The sequence below is a fragment of the Cucurbita moschata genome, unplaced genomic scaffold (genome assembly GCF_002738365.1).
Source record: "Cucurbita moschata cultivar Rifu unplaced genomic scaffold, Cmos_1.0 Cmo_Scf00035, whole genome shotgun sequence".
Taxonomy (NCBI): domain Eukaryota; kingdom Viridiplantae; phylum Streptophyta; class Magnoliopsida; order Cucurbitales; family Cucurbitaceae; genus Cucurbita; species Cucurbita moschata.
In genome coordinates, this window is record NW_019268551.1 from 1,488,065 (window position 1) to 1,498,753 (window position 10,689).

The following is a 10,689-nucleotide window of genomic DNA, read 5'->3' on the forward strand; positions in this document are numbered from 1 at the left end:
AGAGGTTCTGAAAAATAAGAGTGTTCATATGATTCGAGAATTTCACCGATCTAGACTATCCAACCCAAACCACGAGTGCTGGGTTCGGTTAGATTTTTTTTTTCGTCAAGTTAAATTTTTTAAAAATAAAAAATTCGAATAACCACTAAACCCTACCCAAATTTTTTAAGGATATTATGAATATGTAAAAAATGTGAAATTTGTAACTGATGTAAATTGTGAATATTTGATATTTGAGCTTTATAAGATATTTGTTATTGATATAAATGTCCTATGAATCGGTATGATTTTTAAAATCATTAAAAAAAAAATAAACCGACAATCCAACTAACCTAAACCCGACCCAATCTAACTTGATGTATATTACCTTGAATTTCATTGTTCATTGGATGTATTACCTCACCTTGGATTTGTCTCGCTACTTACTGTCGATTCGTGTGTTTTATGATGGTCAATTGGAGATGAATTATGCTCGGTCCGAGAGGAAATCAGGTAACCGAACATAATAAATATTTTCCTCTTTAGACGTTGACAATAGCGACAATATCGAACGGCAGATATCATACCTTCTAGTTTGGACCAAAAATCAGCCACCAACAATACAAGGTTACTCAAGAAATCATGAACAAGATAAAACAAGAAATGCAGGAACCACAAATTCCCTGATGCAGTCACAAGCTTCTTCTTAATCAATGGAGTCGACCTGTCGACTCCGACAAGAACAAACATCATATGGTGTTCGGAATTCTCCGAGGTTAACTAAACAAGTCGACACTCAACAGAAGATGCAAAGCAAAGTTGCTGGCCTGAGTGATGGTTGGACTTAGCGTCATGACAGGCGGCATTGAAGCAATCCTAAAGGTTGGTTTGGTCGAGTCGTGGCAAATGGGAGACGAAAACCGAAGGCTAATAGTGAGGGGAGGCTCAGTTTTGGAGATGGCGAAAAGTTTATATAATGTCGCCATATATCGACCCATGTTTATAACAATCGAGAGCCAAATTGTAAAACATAGAACCTTGGAAATACCGAACCCAATCCACCTCCCTTCTGACAATTCCACTTATCACGCCTCTCTTTTACTACAGCTCAGGCGTACACTAGACGAACGGAAGAATCAAGCCAGTGCAAAAGGATGGTGAGAGTGAATCTATCTTACTCGAGTTTCACGAAGTTGTGCCAGCTTTACGTCGAGATCTTCCTATCCTATTTCTCCATAAAGTGACGGGTTCTTCCTTTAGCCTTTTGGATATCTTTTTCGACACCACTTATATTACCCCTTCTCATCGGTACGTTGGGGGAGTTGCTTTCAGGTCTGAGAAAGTTAGGGGAACCTAGTTAACCAACGACATTTCCTTATCATAGTTGGTGGATGTCTCGGTTGAGGTGGAGGGTCTAGCTCGTTCCAATTTCAGAAAAGTGATACGAACCAAATTTACGAGGTTGTTCTTCAGTACAAATTTTTTAATAACCTCTGCTTAAAATGGGAAACCAGCGTAACATTAGAGAACTTGTCTATCAGAAGCACTGCAGCTTCAAATTGAATAGAGGCTTCTATTCTAAGTATTCATAAACTAAAATCAAAGGACAGTGTGACAGGATGAGTTTCCCATTGTTCTTTTGGCATGCATTGGTGTATGCCAAATCCAATAAAAACGTCTCGGGTTAGGTCCCTACTTCTATAAGACACAATTGTGAGATTCCACATCGGTTGAAGAGGAGAACGAAGCATTCTTTATAAGAGTGTGGAAACTTCTTCCTAGTTTTAAAACCTTGAGGAGAAGTTTGGAAGAAAAAGTCCAAAGAGGACAATATCTGCAAGCGGTGGACTTGGGTTGTTACAAATGATATTAGAGCAAGAGATCGGGTGGTGTGCCAATGAGGACGCTGAGCCCGAAGGGGGGTGGACACCGAGTGGTCTGCCAACAAGGACACTGGGCCACTAAGAGGGGTTAATTGTAAGATCCCACGTTGGTTGGAGAGGAGAACAGAGTATTCTTTATAAGGGTGTGGAAACCTCTCCCTATCATACACGTTTTAGAACCTTAAGGGAAAGCCGAAAGAGAACAATATCGGCAAGCGGTGGGCTTGGGCTGTTACAAATGGAATAAGAGCAAAACACCGGCCGGGTGTGCTAGCAAGGACGCTGCGCCCTAAAGGGGGGTGGATTGTGAGATCCCACATCAGTTGGAGAGGATAATGAAACATTATTTATACGTGTGTGGAAACCTCTCCCTAGCATACACATTGTAAAGCCTCGAGGGAAAACCTAAAGAGGACAATATCTGCTAGCGGGGGGTTTGGGCATTAATGGTATACACCTAGAGGACGTGGGCTTCTCCCTAACTATTCTTCTCCCGAACAAGACTCGTTAAGTTAAGTTACCATAGCTTTCCTTTTACCCTTTCACCTAAAGAGAAATGATAAGAGTGTTCTCTTATGTAACATCCTTAATCGAAGACGAGGCCGTCTTCTCCTTCCCTTCTCGTATATAATTCACATCATCAATGAAATAGTTTCCTAACCAGCAAAGTCTCGTATACACGAAACTCGACACGAAAATCGACGAAGTACATATTCTACAATTCGCTAAACTCTAGTACAATTCATGAATCCAAATGCATATCTAATCAAATGCACACTCATACTTCAAGGTAAAACTGCATAGGTATATTAAGCATGTAAAAAAGCAATTCATATCCACATTTTCAAACAGTTTACCATCAAGAAACAATGGAGAATATAAAGAAACTGCAATATTCTTGCTAACCTTCCGTGTTATCGTCCTCGAACACCAGAGGGTCCATCAGTAAATGAAATGGAACTATATACATTCCAAGAACATCATATACTGCAAACACTACTTCAAGCCTTGGCTTGGGAAGCAGCCTTGATAGCTCTCTCCAATTCCGATTCAACTTCGTTCACTCGATTCGGGGAACGATGGCCTTTCCTGCTGTTCTTACCCTCATTCTCTTCTTCAGAACTCTTCTTTTTCCTCCAATCATTTTCCTGTCCACCATTCCTACTGTTCTTGGACTTGTTTTCTTCCCTCCTCCATGGCTCGACGACCTCACCGTAGCTCGAACCAGAAGATGGTGCAGCCCTATTAGCCACAGTTCCCATCTTTATCTCCTCTAGAAGTTGCTTCATCTCTCTATTCTCTTTCTCCAAACTTTCCACATCATTTTTCATCCAAAACAACATACCCTTCAACAATTCCACATCTCCCCCTTGGTCCTCCCCTGTTTTCTTCTTCTTCTTCTCTTCCTTCTCCTCCTCCACTCTCTCCACTGATATCTTATTCACAGTCAGAAATGGCATTTTCAGCACCGGATTCGTCGGAAAATTCATCCCCCACCGGAAATTCACAGCCATCCGGTTAGTAACAGGAATGGACGTTCTTGCCATTACAGCAACACCAGACAAAACACTATCACTAATGCTTTTCGTCTCAGCCAAACGCTTCTGAATTCCTCCAAACTCCTCCTGAGAACCATGGCTACTACTACTACTCTCAAGCTTCAACTCCTGCCATCCCATCGATTCATCTACAGAAAACCCATTACCAAATTTCGGATTCGAATCCGACCCAGAATCCAATCGAACCCCATCGTTGGGTTGCAACACAGAAAACCGATCATTAACGCTCGAAACAGTACTCTTCTTGAGACAAAAATGACCAAATTGGGGTTTGAGGAGAAGAGAGAAAGTGGGAACAAAGGGTTTCGTAAGGGAAAGAGAAAATCGAGACGAAAACACAAGAGGAGAATCCTCCGGTGAGCCAAAAAGCCCTAACCCAGATTTGAGAGAGAGAGTAAAAGGACAAGTCGTGGAGGCGGCGGCGGCAGCGGAAGAAGAGGGCGGTAGAGGAGAGTAAGTGAGCTTCAAACAAGGGCCGGAAGGGAAATTAGTGGAAAGGGAAAAGGAGAGGTCGGAAGAGGAATTAATGGCGGAAGTGAAAGAGGAAGTGAAGGGTTGATTGAACATGGTGATGGGGAGTTTCCCCTTTACGATTGGGGATTTGTGGTCTTGATTATCAGGGAGTTTCAGAGAGAATTTCATGATTGATGACCAGAAAAGGAAGAAGATGAAGAAGAATCGGGGAATTTGAAGGAGATGATCAAAGGGGAAGATGAATTTCTGGGCTCGTGTTGAGAAATGAGGAAGCCATTGGAAGGAAGTGAAGGAATGGTGCAGAATTTGTTAGTGCTTTTTTTTTGTCTGGTATTTATATTTATTTTTTCCCCTTCTTTATCCGTTTCAATTGGACCGTTGAATGCAAGCCTATACCTTTTCCTTCACATTTACTATTAGGGTTTTATTTCAATTTTTATTTAATTTTATGCCCAATTTTGTCCTTCTAATATAATTTTTTTATTAGAGAAAAAAAAGATACAAATTTCAAAAACAAAAATATAATATAATATAATATTAACTAGATATTATCTGTCTTTGTCCCCGTTTAATTAGTAGAGAGAAATCATTTTAAATAAATGAATATCTCTATTTACTATTAATCAAAATCAGATGGGAGAAATTCCATTCCGTTCCGATGGGACCAATTCAGTCACGTTTTCATTCATTTGGAATCTGGGCGAGACTCCCTGTCAGATTTTTAATTATTTTAATTATCAGAACTAAGCGTGACGATAAATTTTTAATGTTTGAACCTTAGATCTAAATGCTATAGTAGTCTTCAAACATTCATGCTCGTTCTATTCACGCCTACAATAATTTTAACCTTGATTATATTTGACTAATCTTTTTATAACCATTTCCATTATTGATATAATATTACAAAAATCTTCATTGTTAAGACATACTGTAACAGCTCAAGTCCACTGATAGTAGATATGATCATTTTCGGCCTTTCCCTTTCGGGCTTCCTCTCATGGTTTGTTAGGGAGAGGTTTCCACACCCTTATAAAAAATGTGTGTTCTTCTCTCCAACCGATGTGGGATCTCACAATCCACCTCCCTTCTGAGCCCAACGTCTTCTTTGACACTCGTTCCCCTCTCCAATCGATGTAGGATCTTACAATCCACCCCCTTTAGGACCCAATGTTCCCGCAGACACACCACCCGGTGTCTGGCCCTGATACTATTTGTAAGAGTCCAAGCCCACCACTAACAGATATTGTCCACTTTGAGTTTTCCCTTTTGGGCTACACCTCAAAGTTTTTAAAACGCGTCCACTAGAGAGAAGTTTCCACATCCTTATAAAGAATGCTTCGGCCCCTTCTCCAACTAGTGGAATCTCACCGCTAGGAGGGTGTTACACATACTTTTCTAAAATTCAGAGCGTCACATACACATCATCGACCAAGAAATCAAAGATTCGAATCTCTCGTTGAACCAAAAGAAAAAAAAAAAAAAAAAAAAAAAGGTTAAGACATGGCGTTCAAACCCCATACAATGCTAATCTCACATAATTTTCATAAACAATGACTCCAAAATAAACACCATACACTTCAGATCCCACAACATATGAGATTATCGTATAGAAATAGCCTTTTCAATCAAGAAAGGAAGGAAACCCTATACAAGAATTAGTTAATGAACAGTAAGGAAACCCCCAACACTTTTCACAAGCCAATCAATTCTCCATCAAGGCATTTTAACAGAGCTATAGCAGAAGAACAAGCCAAAATGGAAGCAGTAAAGCACCCCCCCCCCCCNNNCCCCCCTCCCCCCTCTTTCAAAGGGATATCAGGAATGTTCATATTCAGACTTTGAAGCTTTCTAGTTCTTCATTTTGTTCATATTTGTCTTCCAATTTGATGCATTTATACCATTTAGCACAGGCAACGTAAATCACAAAATCAATGACAGTCAAGGCAGCAAGAAGAAAGTAGAACCTGTCCAAATGACCCTTGTTGAGGTTGCCAGGGATCCAACCAGGCATGTCATCCTCTGTTGAAATCTTCATCACCATTGTCACTAACAAGCTGCTCACGTAGTTCCCTAAAGAGATTGATGTCATGCATAGCGCACTCCCAAAGCTCTTGAGGCCATCGGGAGCTTGTGCATTGAAGAATTCAAGCTGACCCACATACATGAAAACTTCAGAGGCTCCAATCAGTGCATATTGTGGAACTTGCCAAAAGATGCTCAAGGAGCTTGATCCTTCACAGTGTGTGCAGTCAGCTTGGGCATATTTGAGTCTATAGCACTCGACGATGCCTGCTGAGACCATTGCCATTACAGCTATGATTAGTCCGACCCCCATTCGTTGCAGCTCGGTCAGGCCTTTGGAGCTGGATTTTTTCAGTTTTCCAACAAATGGGTCGAGGACGCGACGGTAGAGGAAGATGAAGAGGGCGACACTTAGAATGTCGAAGCTTGACATGCTCGCAGGTGGGATGTGGAAGTTCGAGATGGTGGTTTTCATGGCTGCTCCTTGCTCGACGAAGAGAGAGGCCATTTGGGTGAAGACAACTGAGTAGATAATGGTGCAGAGCCAGATTGGCATCAGTTTTAGAATGCATTTTACTTCTTCTACTTGTGTGATTGGGCAGAGGCGCCATGGGTTGATCATTCCTTGCTCTTTATCACTTGAATCCCTTGAGGAAATGTAGGCTGCTTTATCCAAGAACCTGTGATTTTTGCAGTTGTTAAGAACAAGGGGAAATAACTTAGAAAACAGTCTTTGTAACCATTTTTGTTTCTAGTATAGCAGATTGTTGTGAAGTTTTTAAGTTGTAATATTAAGATTATCTTACAACTATTTATGTGAAACCCCAACTCGGTTGGGTAGGAGAACGAAACATTCTCTATAAGAGTATGGAAACCTCTCCCTAGCATACGCGTTTTAAAAACTGTGAAGGGAAGCCCAGAGAGGACAATATTTGCTCGCGGTGGGCTTGGACGGTTACAAATGGTATCAAAGTCAGACACCAGTTCGATGTGCCAACGAGGAGGCTCAGTCTCGAAGGGGGTGGACATGGGGTAGTGTGCCAGCAAGGACACTGGTCTCCGGAGGGTGGATTGGGGTGTCCCACATTAGTTGGAGAAGGGAATGAGTGCCAGTGGGAACACTAGCCCCAAAGGGGGTGACAATATTTGCTAGCGGCGGGCTTGGACGGCTACAAATGGTATCAAAGCTAGACACTGAGCGATGTGCCAGTGAGGAGGCTCAGCCTCGAAGGAGGTGGACATGGGGCGGTGTGCAAGCAAGAACACTGAGCTCCAAAGGAGAGTGGATTGGGGTGTCTCACGTTAATTGGAGAATGGAACGAGTGCCATTGGGGACGCTGGCCCCAAAGGGGGTGGGATCTGGTTGGGAGAGAGAACGAAACATTCTTTATAAGGGTATGAAAATCTCTCCCTTGTATAAGCGTTTTTAAAACCTAGAGGAAAAACCTAAAGAGGACAATATCTACTAGCAGTGGCTTGGGCGGTTACCATTTGCGTCCTCCAAATGCGATGACAACAAACTAAGGAAATACAATTCTTAAGAGATTGTTCTGTTTTGTTATCTTCAGAAAAGCTTTTGCAAAACAACAGAACAAGAACACAAGACAGGGTGCTTCAAAATCAGGATCCAAAGTTCAGCTAAAGCCAAGTTAAGCTATACTATCCCCAACCTAAGTTTAGATAGATTTCATATTGTATTCACATTTTTAATGGAATGCTTATTAAAAATCTGATATGAATTGGACAGAAACACAAATTTCACTTCAGCAATGGAAAAATCTCTCACTTACTTGAATCCATTAGTGTGTAAAATCTTCCGGCAGCCATTGTTAGGGTTTTGCTTCTCATTATCCTCAAACAACCCTTCTCCTCCAGACGGAACCCTAACCCGCCATTTCTTCGCGGCGGAGACAACGACTTGACAAACCCTCGTAAGAGGGTTTCCAGAGGGTTTGAAATGCCTGTACCGCGGAGTTCCGGCAAGAAACAAGAGCAGAGCAGCAATGGCGGATCCGGCGGAGACCCAGAACCCAAGAGCCCACATGCCCTCATCTTCAAAAAACCCTAAAATGGTGTTGGAGAAGAGCGATCCAAGGTTGAGGGCAAGGTAGAAGTAGCTGAAGAAAGCGACCTTATAGTGGCCCTCTTTCTGATCCTCTTCGTCAAATTGATCGGCGCCAAAGGTGGCGATGTTGGGCTGATAGCCGCCATTGCCAAGAGCTGTGAGGTATATGGAAAGGTAGAAGAGGGAAATTTCGGTCTTGGAATGACTTCCACAGGGCGTATGTTCATCGCCACAGCCTTTGGGTCTGATCAGGAAGAGGTAGGAGGAGAGTGATAATGACACTAGGCCCTGCCATTTTTTGGATCTAAGTTACAGCTGAATAATGCTCAAATTGATTTGACGCACAAAAAACAATCTTAAGAAACAAAGATCGAGAAAGACTTACAATGACGAAAATGATTTGAAAGATGGCACAGGTTTTGTATCTGCCCCAATAAGAATCACTGAGGAATGCTCCAACGAGAGAGAAGATGTAAACAGTTCCGGTCCATTTGCTGACATTATTAGCAGCATCAACGTTGCTTTGTTGCAAAACCCTAGTTAGAAATAGCACCAAGTTTACTCCGACTCCAAAGAATGCTAACGTTGCCAACCCTTGGTTCACTGGAATATTCCGTTCATGTAATTTTGAATCATAGTTAGAAACTCTATACAACCATATGCCCGTAATTTAGGCACAAGATAAACAATTAAGGTATCGTTGGACTTTTCATTAGCTCACGAGATACAGTCAACTAAGCCCAGCCCAAATAGAAACGACCATCTATCAACTGGTTTAAACATATACTTTTGACTGAAAAGTCAGATATTCGAACAACGAGAAAGCCTTAAACTTAGATGAATTTTATCAGTTCTTTGAATACTTAGATCACTCGAGAAAAAGGAAAAGCAAAGACGTCGTAAACACGAAACGTCTTATCGTAGCACCAGACAACTGTGTTCGGTTTAAAAAAAAACGTGGACGTAGACGTGAACGTGAACGTATCAAATAGTCTATTTTCCATTGCCCAAGTTGAGATTCCAAGCTAGGACAGGCAAGTGCACTGTGGTTCAAAATGGATGGTACAGTTTATCAATATTTTTTAAATTTTTATTTAATTTTTCTTGTATTTAACAACTTGATCAGGCTGTCATTAAAAAGCCGTCACCCACCACTCACAAGCTGCCACCTATATACCCTTTTCATCCGAAACTCAACGTCAAATAATGTGGGCTGGGGCCCATTTCCCTTTAGGCCCAAAATTTAGGGCTCAAGTCTTTTCCCCACCATCCAATGCTGCCACGTGGCAGCGTTTTGGACCAAGAGAAAAATTTAGCCCTTCGCTCTCCGTCCGTACAATAGGACAAAAATAAATTTATTTAATTTAAACCTTATAATTATTTATATAATTATTTATTTAATAATATATTTCCAAATATTATATAGCATTAAAAATAAATAAAAAGAGTAAATTTAACCCAAAATTTAAATTTTATTTTGAAAAAAATATACCTTTAATTAATATTACTTAAAACTTTTATTTTTTTTAATTAAAAAATAAAATATATTTAATATTTAATATAATAATTGGCATTTATGGCTTTGTCCAAAAGAGAATGAATCACTCTCAAAAAAACACACTTTCAAGACAAGACTTTGTTTGTTGAGTCTCTTTTCAATATCATAAATGTTTTTTTTTTTTTTAATATAAATATTCAATCAATCTGGTCGCCAAATTTCAGCCTTCAATTTCATTACGTGACCTTTTTCACACGTAAACATAGACACGTAAATTAAATACATCGATCTAACCTAAGGTTCGGGACATTATTGATTCTTTCTATTGGTTATATCTTCGTATCTTGTCACATCTTTTCACGTTCGACCATCTAAGTATAAAGTCGTTGATTCTCGATTCCCACCTCCTACTATCATTATACTAAATAAAAAAAATTATCAAATGGGAAGAGGTAACTCACGAAGAATTATAATTCCTGCAACCCATGAGCCGGATTTTGATCGAACTGCAGGACGACCATGATAATCGACCGTTCCATCTAGAGTGAACTCTTCTACTGTAGCAATCTCTTCCTTCAACTTACCCTAACAATTACAAAGCGAAACTGTTATTCATTTTGTTTGACGAAAGATGGTCACGTGTCCACAAAAAACAAGAAGGAAGCTTAGGAAAGAAGAAGAGACGGGATTTGGGTAACGATGGACGAGATCGAACGCACCTGATCCTCGAACGATGGAAGGGAAGCCATGGATGGAAGTATAATGCAAAATGATGTTGGAAATCACCAAAAAAGTGGAGGGGAGGAAGTGTTTGAGAGGAGAAGGAGAGGGAGAAGAGAGTATAAATAAGCACAAGAAGGATTGATCCAACGGTGGAGATTTTTTGGGTAATAAAAGGTGGGACAACCCACTTGGCCTAAATCATCATCTAATACATGTTTGGATTAAACAATTATATGAATATTTGTCCCTCTCTCTTTCTATAAAAATTGCTGTTTAGTCCCTATATTTTTAATAAATTTTAAATTAACCCCTATCGGAGGTTTCCTATCAACCTTTCGATTTTAAAAAAACGGATGAAGATTAACTATAAAACCAGCCAAAATAAAGAGTTGTTGTACCACGGTGAGGCCAGGAAGGAAAGGGGCTGCTCACCTCGTGCCATAAGCTAAGTTGTTTTTCTATTTCAGCCTTCTGCTGCATATCTTG

The 10,689-nt window shown here is 40.5% G+C and overlaps 1 protein-coding gene across 1 annotated transcript; it reads right to left on the bottom strand.

Moving 5' to 3' along the window:
- Positions 1-5,414: 5,414 nt before the first annotated feature.
- On the bottom strand, positions 5,415-10,287 carry LOC111431116 (protein NRT1/ PTR FAMILY 7.3-like). Its single transcript, XM_023067645.1, has 5 exons — positions 10,200-10,287; positions 9,942-10,065; positions 8,368-8,585; positions 7,708-8,270; positions 5,415-6,597 (listed from the first exon to the last, which is right to left on the bottom strand). Exons 1-5 carry the CDS (start codon positions 10,227-10,229, stop codon positions 5,727-5,729), a joined length of 1,806 nt encoding a protein of 601 aa, XP_022923413.1. The 5' UTR covers positions 10,230-10,287; the 3' UTR covers positions 5,415-5,726.
- Positions 10,288-10,689: the final 402 nt, after the last annotated feature.

What these genes read in the sequence shown, in the direction of transcription:
- LOC111431116 (XM_023067645.1), bottom strand. Translation starts at nt 10,229, where the DNA reads ATGGCTTCCCTTCCATCGTTCGAGGATCAG. An exon ending in TGCAGGAATTATAATTCTTC is followed by an intron (nt 8,586 to 9,941) that starts GTGAGTTACCTC and finishes GGAATATTCCAG; the next exon opens with TGAACCAAGGGTTGGCAACG. An exon ending in TTACACACTAATGGATTCAA is followed by an intron (nt 6,598 to 7,707) that starts GTAAGTGAGAGA and finishes CAAAAATCACAG; the next exon opens with GTTCTTGGATAAAGCAGCCT.